The 12,653-nt window shown below is 37.8% G+C and overlaps 2 protein-coding genes across 2 annotated transcripts; both read left to right on the top strand.

Annotated features, from left to right (window-relative positions):
• The first annotated feature begins 4,010 nt into the window (after nucleotides 1-4,010).
• On the top strand, nucleotides 4,011-6,487 carry LOC142549002 (WEB family protein At5g55860-like). Its single transcript, XM_075657710.1, has 3 exons — nucleotides 4,011-4,203; nucleotides 4,287-4,557; nucleotides 4,780-6,487. The coding sequence occupies exons 2-3, from the start codon at nucleotides 4,312-4,314 to the stop codon at nucleotides 6,259-6,261; spliced, it is 1,728 nt and encodes a 575-aa protein (XP_075513825.1). The 5' UTR covers nucleotides 4,011-4,203; nucleotides 4,287-4,311; the 3' UTR covers nucleotides 6,262-6,487.
• Nucleotides 6,488-7,956: 1,469 nt separating this feature from the next.
• On the top strand, nucleotides 7,957-9,527 carry LOC142549965 (uncharacterized). Its single transcript, XM_075659209.1, has 4 exons — nucleotides 7,957-8,186; nucleotides 8,244-8,775; nucleotides 8,850-8,931; nucleotides 8,998-9,527. Exons 1-4 carry the CDS (start codon nucleotides 7,957-7,959, stop codon nucleotides 9,525-9,527), a joined length of 1,374 nt encoding a protein of 457 aa, XP_075515324.1.
• The last annotated feature ends 3,126 nt before the right edge of the window (nucleotides 9,528-12,653 follow it).

A 12,653-nucleotide genomic window follows, 5' to 3' on the forward strand; every position in this document is an offset into this window, starting at 1 on the left:
TGTACCAAATCTAAACAGGAACTTATTATCCATAAGTCAACTTACAGATCATTATCCTGTGAATTGTGAATTTTCTAATGTGGATTTTTGTGTTAAGGAACTGGGAGACAGGTCACAAGTTGATGACGGGACAAAGACAGGGTGATTTATATAATATTTCCAGCCCACATGAAATACATTATTCTCATAGGTTTAAATCCGGTACCGCTGAATTGTGGCATCAACGGCTAGGACATCCTCAAACTTCCACTCTTAAGTTACTACAACAAAAAGGGTTTATTGATGTTCAAGGACCTAATAAGACACTATCTCTTTGTGATAGTTATCAATTAGCTAAGCTTAGTACACTGTCTTTTTCTATTACAGAAAATTTAAGCCCCTCTATTTTTAATAAAATTCATTGTGATCTATGTGGGCCATCACCCGTTTTATCTCTTGGAAAATTTCGTTATTATGCCTGCATTGTTGATGATTTCTATCGCTACACATGGCTTATTCTTCTTAGAAAAAATCTGAATTTGTCGATGCTTATTTTTCCTTTGAAAAATATGTAGCAAGACAATTTGATAAAAAAATAAAGATCTTCCACTCCGACGGTGGTGGAGAATTTGTTAACTCAAGACTTAACTCACACTTTCAAGCAGAGGGAATAGTTTATCAAATCTCTTGCCCACACACACCGGAACAATCAGGTATGGTTGAACGACGCCATAGAATAATTCGTGAACTAGGTATGTCAATGTTATTTCATTGTGGTGCTCCTTTGTACTTGTAGGTAGAAGCATTTACAACTGCAGTATTCCTTATTAATCGTCTACCTTCAACTTCTCTTGACTTCGATACACCTTTTTTTTAAATTGAAAAAAGTGCATCCGAATTATTCATTTTTAAGAGGTGTTTGGTTCTCGATGCTTCCCATATACTTGGGATACTCACAAACATAAATTTGATCAAAAACAGTGACATGCATTTTTATAGGCTATAGTGATCGACACAAAGGCTACAAATGTTTTCATCCACCCATACAAAAAATATTTGTTTCACGACATGTAGTTTTTGATGAAACAAAATTTCCATTTAAAAACCAACAAAGTGATGACAAAACAGTTCAACAAAATTAATTGATGAGTATTTTTGATTCTTGGACTAGTTCTCCTATCTCTCCTACCTCTCACAATGATTTGTTTTCTCCATATGCAGAAGTCTTTGACTCACCTCTTCCATCACCTACACCGCATCAGTCAACTCCCTTGCTTGAAGCATCTCGTGAATCACCACCTTCCTTTACAAGCCCCATATCAACTTCAACACAAGGGAACTCCGATACGAATTCTAACCCTTCTACATATAATGAACAATCGAATGAAGACACAACTTCTCTCCATTGCCAAGAAAGCTTGGAGTATACAGAATTTCAACATGACAAATCCTTACAATATGAACCATCTCAACCTCAACAGCACCCCATGACAACTCGGTCTCACATTGGTACCTACAAACCAAATCCAAAGTATGCTCTTCTAGTTGCCAGTCAAGCAATACCTCGAACACCGCTTTCAATCAAATCTGCTCTAAATCATGATGGCTGGAGAGCACCAATGCAAGAGGAAATGGATGCCCTTCATCACGATCAGACTTGGCAGCTTGTTCCTCGTGATCTTGGGATGCATGTCATTGGATCCAAGTGGGTTCTTAAACCAAAACTCAAACCGGATGGAACTCTTGATCGCCTCAAAGCCAGACTAGTTGCTAAGGTATATCACCAAATAGATGGCCTAGACTACACTGACACTTTCTCACCTATCATTAAACCTGGCACTATCCGAATTGTACTCACTCTTGCGCTAGTTCGAAAATGGGATATTCGGCAACTAGACGTCAAAAATGCATTCTTACATGGCACACTCACTGAAGACATCTCTATGGAACAACCTCCAGGGATGGTTGATCATAATCTTCCGACACATGTGTGCAAACTCCAACGAGCCATCTATGGTTTGAAACAAGCACCTCGTGCTTGGTTTGATCGTTTCAGCTCTTTTCTTTTACATCATGGTTTTTTTTGTAGTCTAGCTGATCCATCATTATTTATCTCACAATCTTCTCACTGGCACTTTAATTCTTCTTTTATATGTTGACGATATACTACTTACAGGATCAACTTCTCAGGGTCTAACTACATTTATTCAGCTCTTGCATACTGAGTTCGCCATGAAGGATCTTGGTCCTATTCATCATTTTCTTGGGATAGAGGTGACACACACTTCTGAAGGCCTACATCTGTCTCAATCTCATTATGCTCTTACCATTCTTGAGAAGACAGAAATGGTAGATTGTAAACCTATGAGCACGCCGCTTGAGGCCAAGACTAAAGGACTCGACGACAATACCGTCCTTGCTGATATTAGTCGTTATCGTGGCATAGTTGGTGCTTTACAATATCTCACTCTCACTCGACCCGATCTTGCTTACAGTGTTAATTTTGTCTCTCAATTTCTGCAAACTCCAACTTGTTCACACCTCAAAATGGTTCGCCGAATCTTACGTTATGTCAAAGGAACTATCAATCTTGGTCTCGACTCACATCTCATACTACACTTGATCTATGTGCTTTCTCTGATTCAGATTGGGCAGGCTGCCCCACAACTCGTCGCTCAACAACTGGTTATTGCACATTTCTTGGTCACAATCCGATCTCCTGGTGTGCAAATAAACAACCCACCATTTCACGCTCTAGCACTGAGGCTGAATATCGAGCCATGGCACATACCTCTGCTCAGATTACATGGTTAACATTTATTCTTAAAGACCTTGGAGTACATTTATCACAACCTCCAGTTTTATTTTGTGACAACCTTAGTGCACTGCATATGACTATAAACCCGGTCTTTCATGCTCGAAGCAAACACATTGAGCTCGATTACCACTTTGTGCGTGAAAGAGTTGCTCAAGGTCTACTAGTTACCCGGCACGTCTCCACAGTGCATCAGGTAGCCGATGTCTTCACAAAGCCTATGTCGAAAGCTACACTTGCTCTTCTTCGTCTCAAACTTCGCCTCCAGCCCCGGCGAAGTTGCGGGAAGGTATTAACATTCATACACATTCAGCTTCACAATCAGAGCAAGATAATGATATCTCTTATGGAAATAAAAATGATACCATGATCAAGAGCAATGAAGATGGAAAGAATATTCATATCAATGGGATAGATGATTGATATCTGTCATAGTTCTTAAATTAAGGGATTGTAATCTTAGTTTCTATATTTAAATCCTCTCAATAGATGTATATAATAGATGTTGTAAACCTTGATTATAACTCACGTTGAATACTAAAAAGTAATACAGTGTGTGTTTTTCACAATTTCTTCTTTAAGTTTGTGCATGACCTATGAAAATGTATTACATTTTATGTCAAAAATATTATTTTTCATTCCAAATATTAACCGGATCAACTCGTCCTACAGATATAGATCTTTGAGACGGGTTGATCCGATACATAATTATCACGAAAAATAATACTTTTTGATTTAAGAATATGTCTCTTGTGAGACATTTTCACGAGTCTATAATCGTAAAATTAGTTGACTCGATCTATAACTATCATCAATACTAATACTTTTGATATAGAAATAATAGTTTTCCATGACTTAAGTCGGGTCGGAGATACATCTAACAAAATTGACTTTTGAGACCGTCTCACATAGTTTTTGTCCTCACGTAAAAAGTTATAAATTTATATGAGTTTGATCGGATAAATGATCTGTTTAAAAAAATTGAGTCGTGAAATTGTCTGGATATTTGTGTAACATATAGGTACATGCATTGTAATTACTAATTTGCGAGAGGATTAATATTTTCTATTTAAAAAAAATTGTATATGCCGAAGTTTTGAGAACGTAAATGGAAATGGAAGACACTGCGCAATGATAGGTTCTCCACGGATCATATGAGAGGAAGAAAAAACAAGACAAATGGGTGATTACTGTTTCAAGAAACAATTCATCCATCGATTCACATTTTCTCTGATGTATATTTCACTTTTGAATACAAACCATATAGCAAACAATTGGGGGGGTAAACGTAAAAGGGTTTTCAAGAAACCGAATGAAGATTCAAAGTTGTATCTTGCTGGTGCTTTTTGTGTTTCCAAGCCATTTCCATATCTAATTTCATGCATGTTCTTTGTAGTTAATCTTTTGAGGTACCATGTTGTTCTTTGGTTTCTTTCAAACAAGAAAATTGATTTTGAGGGTGAGAGTTGACAATTTTCTGATGATTTTGTAGTTTGTTGGTGGATTGAAGCGACGCGATGTTCGGTTTCAATGTAAGGACGAGGCACAGCGGTCCAGCATCTCCGAGGTCCGTTGGTTCTCCGTTCTCCGCTGGTTCTCCAGCAATCATGGAAACTCCAAGGGCCACTAACTCTCCAAGAGCAGATACGGGAGAAATCGACACCAGTGCACCGTTTCAATCGGTCAAGGCTGCTGTGAGCTTATTCAAGGACGTTGGCTCGCCTAAATCAATGCCTGTAAACAAGAAATCCAAAGCTGATGAGGTATAGTGGATGCGAACTAGTGTAAGATTGATTCGATTGTGGTTCTTTTGTTCCCTGATATATTTATATCTCGAACTCCATTTGAAGGTGCAAATGTTGCTTTTTGCTGCATGTATTTCTGACATTTCCGTTTTAGTGATATTGTATTGTTTGAAATATTAACAATACGGCTTTTGTTCGAGTTCGCTTGATTTATGAATTTGCTATACTTTTATTGAGCAGAGAGTGTTAGAGAGAGAGACACAACATCACATGATGCTCAGGGAACTTGACTACTACAAAGATCAGATGCGAAATGCGGAAACCGCAAAGGCTCAAGCATTGCGTGAGCTACAGAGGGCAAACAGAACCATGGTAGATCTAACAAACAAACTAGAAACCCTTAGCGAATCCAAGCAGGAGGCGATTCGATCAACAGAAGCCGCAAAGAATCGAGCCACTCACCTTGAAAAGCAAAAATCTATGAGAGCTCAACTAGGTAGTGATGCATGGAAAATAGATGTGGACAATGAACGGGAACTCTACAAGGCGTCAGCAGGAGAACTTATTGCTGCTAAACAAGAACTCACAAATCTTCGGCAGGATTTTGATGCTGCCATAGAAGGAAAATTAGCTGCCTTCCAGCAGGCAGAAGACGCCCAACATGCGATCAAAGTGAATGAAGAGAGACAAAGCCAGCTTTCCAATGAAGTTGCTGCCTTGATGGAAACGCTTGACCAGGTTAAGACTGCCTCCTCTCAAGCCATAGAAGCACACATGAGAATTATGGAAGAAAAGGAGGCGCTATTACAGAACCATAAAACCGGTAAGGAAGAAGTCGGGGAGGAAATGAAGCGTTTGATGGAAGAATACGAGCCTGAAGAAATTCTCGAGGAGAAGCTCGAGGCAACAACCGAAGCGATTAGGGTCATGCGGGAGCAACTTAATACTGTACGTGAATCAGATTTAAGTTCTTTAGCAACCGTAGAATCGGAACTCGACGATGCAAAATGGGCTCTTCAAGAAGTTATTGCAGAAGAAAAAGCAATCCAAAGTTCTGTCGAGTCGCTTAAACTGGAACTGGAGGGATTGAAGAGGGAGCGTTCCGAATCAGAGCAGAAAGCACTCCAAACAGAATCCGCAATTCAGCAAATGCAAGCTGATGTTGAGAAGATAAAAACTGAAAAGACTATACTTGAAGCAGAAGTGATGAGGAGAGATGCCGAGTCATTTAAACAAGAAGCCGAATCGGCAAGAATTGCGGCAAAGGAAGCTGAGGAAAAGCTGGAAATTGTACTAAAGGAAGCCGAAGCAGCCAAACTAGCAGAGAAACTCGCTGACGATCAAATCCGTAACTCACCAAGAACTGATGCTGCCGACTCACGAGGTTCGGGATGTATTAGGAAGATCAAATTGTCAGTTGACGAGTTCGAATCGATGAAGAAGAAGATCGAGACCCTCACAAATAAGGCTGATATAAACGTGGCTACTGCCATGGCTCAGGTGGAGATAGTAAACACAAACGAGAGACAGGTGGTGACGAAAGTGGACGAAATTATGAAAGAATTGGCGGATATACAATCAGAAACCGAAGATGCATTAAAGAGGGCAGAGATGGCCGAGGCTGCGAAGAAGGTTGTGGAAGGTGAACTCTTGAAATGGCGCCGAGAAGAACGGAGTGAAGCCGGAGAATCATCTTACAGTAGCGAAGCGATACGGTTGTGATAACCATGAAATTAAGTACTCATTCTGCAAAAGATATAACCAACAGACAACGTATTCTGTTTTCTAGAAAAAATAGTTTAGTCATTTACGAAACAATTAATTAATTGACATTTACGAATAAATTAGAAAATTATTTTTGTGTACTTGATATTTTTTTATTCTCGATATTATCCATTCATGATCGGTCTTCTGTTTTTTGATATTTCGGATAATTTCAAACCAACTCATCTTATTTTAAGGGTAATGAATGATATATATGTTAGAGTAGATGTCCTGCAAGCCAACCGTTGGCTAGAGAATTTTTTGACTCAAATGTAATAAACAATCTTTATTTTAATATAATTTAACTTTTTATGGTCTTGTTTTACTTTATATGTATACTCATACAATTACCATAAATAAAGTCCTTGATTATACTTTAATACAAATAAATCGTAATTCGATTTTGAAACTCATTTGTAAACACTGTATAATCTAAATTCATTCCTAGTCGATTCAGCTGCCTAAAACATGGATAAAGGTCGCTTGAACTCGAGACTAGCATCTGTGATGTCGTGTACCGCGTTTCTTGGTAAGGGCATAGAGATGTCCAAACATGCAGATGGGTAGTCATATGATGATTATACCAAACAATCCTCCCTCGGACTTTCCAAGTGGTTATCATTCATTGAGAGGATAAGTCCGTGGTTATGATTGTACACCATTAGTCCTTACGACCCGGGACAACACTGAGGCTCTATATGCTAAAGCTGTTCTTTGACTCGTTTACCGGTTCCAGGAGAGTCATCAGGTGGCGAGATTGGGTACAATTGCGACACATATAGGAGCCAGTGCATTGTAGTCGGGAATTCACCGCTCACCTACGGGTGTGGATATCCTACTGTGATATGATGAAATAATAGTGCATGGAATCTCTGGCCAGAGTATGAGACGTACGTTGGAGAATGAGTTTTTCAATAGTACATGCGATGCCACTATTTATATGTGTCACATAGTTATCGAATTATTATGCAACCCTCGAGGAACCAACGATTGCAGATTCGATCGAGATATATGAGATGAATGGACCGTACTGTACGTTAATCATAATCGACTGGTTCTTGCAGGCACTATCAGTGATACCTAGGGAATAATGGGGCGATGCTACTAGACACTCTTACTGTAAGGCCCTGTAATCAATTATCAGGTAATTTTGCATAATTAGAATAATTATTGAGTTGTAAATTAAAATAATTATTTATGCCAAATAAATTCAAGAAGTGTGTTAAAAATATGTATTTTAGAATATCGGAGAATTTAACGATATAAAATACATATAGAGTTTAAATAACACACGAGAGCAAAATAAATTCAGACCGGGATAAATGGGCCTCACATCTTGGTATCAGAGCGTAAACTGGGATACGCTCGAACTAGAGTCTAGGACACTTGAGTCTTGGCACTAAAATGGTTGTTGCGCCTGTGTATGCTACTTGACAACATACTTATGTGGTTATATGTTTTGTTTACTTCCATTCTAATTGTTTTGGTATTTTATCGTATAGAATGGAGGGAGGTGGAAAAATTCCTGTTGATGAGATTCCTCTAGCTCGAGGTTGAGGTCGTGGTCGAGGTCGTGGACGTGGTAGACCTCGTGTCCGTGTTGTTGATGATACTTTTGTTGAGCAAGCTGCTGATCAGCTAGAGCAGCTTAGGATGGATGAATTAGTTGCGCATTTCCATTCTATGCATCCACCTCGATTCAGTGGTTCGGAGGGAGCCGAGAAAGCTGAATTATGGATTTCTGAGTTTGAGGAATTGTTTGATTTGGTCGAGTATCCTCCAGAGTGTCGATTGAGATTAGCTGTCCATCAGTTGAAAGATTGTGCTAAAATGTGGTGGTCTACTACATTGATGACTTTAGATGCTCAGAGGATTGTTCCATCGTGAGATATATTCAAGCTGAAGTTTAAGGAGAGTTATTGTCCTCCATCATTCTACAGTTCTAAGGCTTCTGAGTTTCATAACCTGAAACAAGGCGATATGTCAGTTGCGGAGTATGCAGATTCTTTTTATGCTATGCTGAGATATGCTCCTCATGTTGCTGCGAGTCAGGTTGCTGTCGTCGAAAGTTTCATTGAAGGATTGAACGATCATCTGCGCCCTTTTGTTTCTACCGGTAAGCCACTGAATTATCTTGAAGCAGTGGAAATAGCAAAAAGGGCTGAAGCTAGTCTTAAGAGGAGTGGCAATCGAGTTTCCACCCAACATCATCAGTCGGGGAGGCAACAATTCAGTTCATCTGGTTCTGCATCTCTTCGTCCACGTTGGAAGCAATTTAAGAAGCCCGATTCTAGTTCTTCGAGTTCAGGGAACCGTGGTGGATATCGTTATAGTGGACCTTATTGTGATCACTGTGGGGCAAGCATTCCAGTAATCAGTGTGTTGGAGTTCAAGGGGTTTGTAATAATTGTGGTCGGCCGGGTCATTTTGCTAGAGTCTGTCCTAGTAAGATGGGGAAATCAGCCCAGGCAGGTAGTGGAGCTCAAAGTAATAGATTCCCAGCAGTGTCCTAGTCTTCCCATCAGCCTATTCGCCCTTCGCATCAGAGCAGAGGGCAAGGTGGTCCACATAATCAGTCATCTGTTCATGTATTTTCCTTGACTGAGGATGAGGCTCAGGCAGCTCCAGGTACTGTCATTTCTGGTAACTGTACTCTATGTTGTTTTATAGCATGAGTGTTATTTGATACTGGAGCATCTCATTCCTTTGTTTCTCATGCATTCGTTGTTTCGCATGATCTTCGCACCACTTGTATGAATTCCAATCTATCTGTTGCTAATCCGATGGGCAAAATGATTATCACTGATAATGTGGTGTTCAATGCGGTTTTGTTTCACGATGAAAATGTTCTGTATCTGAATCTCATAGTTCTACCTATGCATGACTTTGATTGCATCGTTGGTATGGATGTTTTGACTACAAATCATGCCACTGTTGACTGTTATCGAGGAATAGTTCGTTTTAGGCCTAGATTTGCTCCTAAATGGAATTTCTATGGCCGTGGTTCTCAAGCCAAGATTCCTCTAGTTTCTGCCATTGAGATGAATCGATTGTTAGATTCTGGTAATGAAGGTTTTCTGGTTTATGCTGTGGATCTATCGCAAGATGAGCGACGGATTTCTGATATTCCTGTAGTCTGTGAGTTTCCTGATGTGTTTCCAAAAGAGATTCCTGGTTTTCCACCAGAACGAGAAGTTGAGTTCAGTATTGAATTAATGCCATGAACTGAATCCATATCTCGAGCACCATATCGTTTAGCCTCTGTTGAGCTGAAAGAACTGAAAGAACAATTATATGATTTGTTGAGTAAAGGTCATATTCGTCCGAGTTCTTCACCGTGGGGTGCACCGATTCTATTTGTCAAGAAGAAAGATGGAACGATGCGGATGTGTATTGATTATCGGCAACTGAATAAGTCTACTGTCAAGAATAAATATCCACTCCCTAGGATTGATGACTTATTTGATCGGTTGCAAGGTACTTCGGTGTATTCTAAGATTGATCTTCGTTCTGTGTACCATCAAGTGCGAGTTAGATAAGAAGATGTGCTGAAAACAGTCTTTTGCACGAGATACAGACACTTTGAATTTTTGGTTATGCCTTTTGGTTTGACCAACGCTCCTGTTGTGTTTATGGACTTGATGAATCGAGTATTTCGTAAATATCTCGATCGTTTTGTGATTGTATTCATCGATGATATTCTTGTTTATTCCAAGTCCGAGGAAGAGCATGCCAAACACTCGAGGATAGTTCTTCGAATTCTTCAAAAGAAGCAGTTGTACGCCAAACTATCCAAGTGTTGCTGCTTGAATTTTTCGGGATGTCCTATTTACGAGGAGGTCGTGCCGAAATTTTTCTAAGCCCTGATGTCCGTTTTAAATTATTTTAAATCATTTCTGCAGTAAATCTAAATCAAACCATTATTGTTTTATCATTATTTGTCATTGGAGTAAATGGGCCTCACACTTACCATGATTCGATGGGTCTAATCAGAAATATGATTTCTGACATTCTCATGATCAGTTGTTGATACATAGAATTGGGCAAATTAGGGTAAGCTCGAATAGAGGATTATGTCCTGAATCACAAGGTGTTGTGAACCCACGGCTAGCTGTATCCCTGAACCATTGAAGGTCACACAAGCACTGGATCATTTATTCCCGTTGAGAGAATAAATTCAAGGAGTTGAATTTATATTATGATATAGTAGATTCAAGGAGTTGAATTTATGATAATTAAATTTTGAAAAAATAAATTCAAGGAGTTGAATTTATGAGATAATAATTCAATAAATTGAATTTATGAAATTTAAAGAGAATGAATTCAAGAAGTTGAATTTATAAAATTTGAGGATTTAATTTATTAAATTCAAAAGTTGAGTTTATTAAATATTAAATTTTGAAAAGGTGATAAATTCAAAAAGTTGAATTTATAATTTAAATATTAAATTCAAATGTTGAATTTATAAGAGATTTAAATTAAATGTAATGGGTATATGTATAATGGGTTTGTAGGAGTACAAGACCAACATACATATTATTAAAGTTCTTAATTGGACTTTAAAAGATTAATTAATTAATTAAACTAGTTGGAATAGAATAATTAATTGATTAAGCTCATTAAGTATTTAATTTAATTAATGGGCCATAAGCTTATATATATGTGTACTAGGCTTAGGGTTAAACACAATACATTCATAATTTTTGAAAAACCTAGCCTCCTCTTCCTTTGTGATTTTTCGAAAATCACAACTCTTCTCCTCTCAAAATTTCGGCCACGACTCCTAAAATTTTAGGAGTTTTTGTGTCGCCTTTAATTTTAATCTCCAATGAAAAAAATCTTCTAAATTTCTAGTGCAATTTAGATGAGAAATAAATCTTCTAGACGTGGACCTGATTTAAAGATTGAAGGAATGAGTTTTTGAAGATCGTTCGTAGGGATTCAGCAAGAGCTATATTCGCCTATACCGGATTAATTGGAGCGATTTAATTCACTAAATGTAAAATTCTAACACCCTATGAATGATTGATTATAAAACCATACAAGTGTCCAAATACATCTTGAATGTGAAGATCTAATAAAAATTTTAAAACTTCCGCTGCGTTTGGGCATGAGAAAACCGAGATCAACAGTGGTATCAGAGCCAAGTTTTTCTATATCATATGTTTCAAACCATATTGAATAATTTATTTCTAACCACACGAGAAATTTTTTTAGAAAATTGATGCACCATAAACATTTTATTTTTCCAGAAATAAAAAAATTCGGAACTGCCCGGAACTGTTCTGGGCAGACCGTGCGCGCCGCAGGCGCGCGGCCAGCGCCCCACTGGCGCACGGTTGTGCGTGCATGGCGCGCATGGCGTGCCTGCGACTGCCAGAAACGTTCGGACAGTGCGCGGGCAGCGCGGACGGGCTGCCCGGGAGCGTCTCGGGAACTGTGCTGGATTTAGGCTTGAATTGTTTGAGCTTATAATGCGATTTTCTGATTTTTTTCAAAACTTTGGATTATATTGATATTTTATGAAAATTAGTTCAATTTATTTTTTGAAAAATTAATTTTTGGAAAATTAATAATTTTCTTGTAAAATAAATAATTGTGATATGATTTTAATTATTTATGGTAAAAGTGAGTTTTACAAGAAATCAATTATTATTGATTTAATTGAAAATTAAATAAAGGTGTTTATTTAATTATTAAATTCTTTAATAATTGTGGTGGTTAGTGATAAAATTATTAGATATATGATTTATCAGTTAATTAAATTTGTTTAATTAATTGATGTTAATATTTGATATTAAATGCATGAAGGATGATCGAGAGCATTGACCAATGTATTAGGTGTATGTCATGATATTTTACTGTTTTATTCATTTTGTTAATATTTGATATTATTAAAGTGGGTCTGGTTTATGGCCCGTTCTTACCACATGAGATGTATTCCTTATGTGCCATGACTATTTAAATGTAATTATTAGAAATAGTGGGAGATCAAGACTGGAAGATGGTGGACCCGATGCACAAGATGAAGACATGTAAAATATTGGAAACTTTTGTAATAAGTTTCATTTGAATCCCTGCATTCAACTAGATTTTGGACCTGGATCTATGTCTGGCTCACATGAATCTATAGTGTTGGGGATCGATCATCCTTATTTATTGTTGAATGTCATATTATGATATATAGTAGTATGCATGTATGTATATTATTAGATAATATAGTTGCATGAATCCGGCAAACATACAAACTCGTGGCACGCGATTTTAAATTAAAATGATGAGACAATTTTAAAATTAAAATCACTCATTCTTATTCAAAATTTATATCAAACCGAAAAAGTAAAAATTAA

This window comes from Primulina tabacum, chromosome 6 (genome assembly GCF_025594145.1).
Source record: "Primulina tabacum isolate GXHZ01 chromosome 6, ASM2559414v2, whole genome shotgun sequence".
NCBI classification, from domain to species: Eukaryota; Viridiplantae; Streptophyta; class Magnoliopsida; order Lamiales; family Gesneriaceae; genus Primulina; species Primulina tabacum.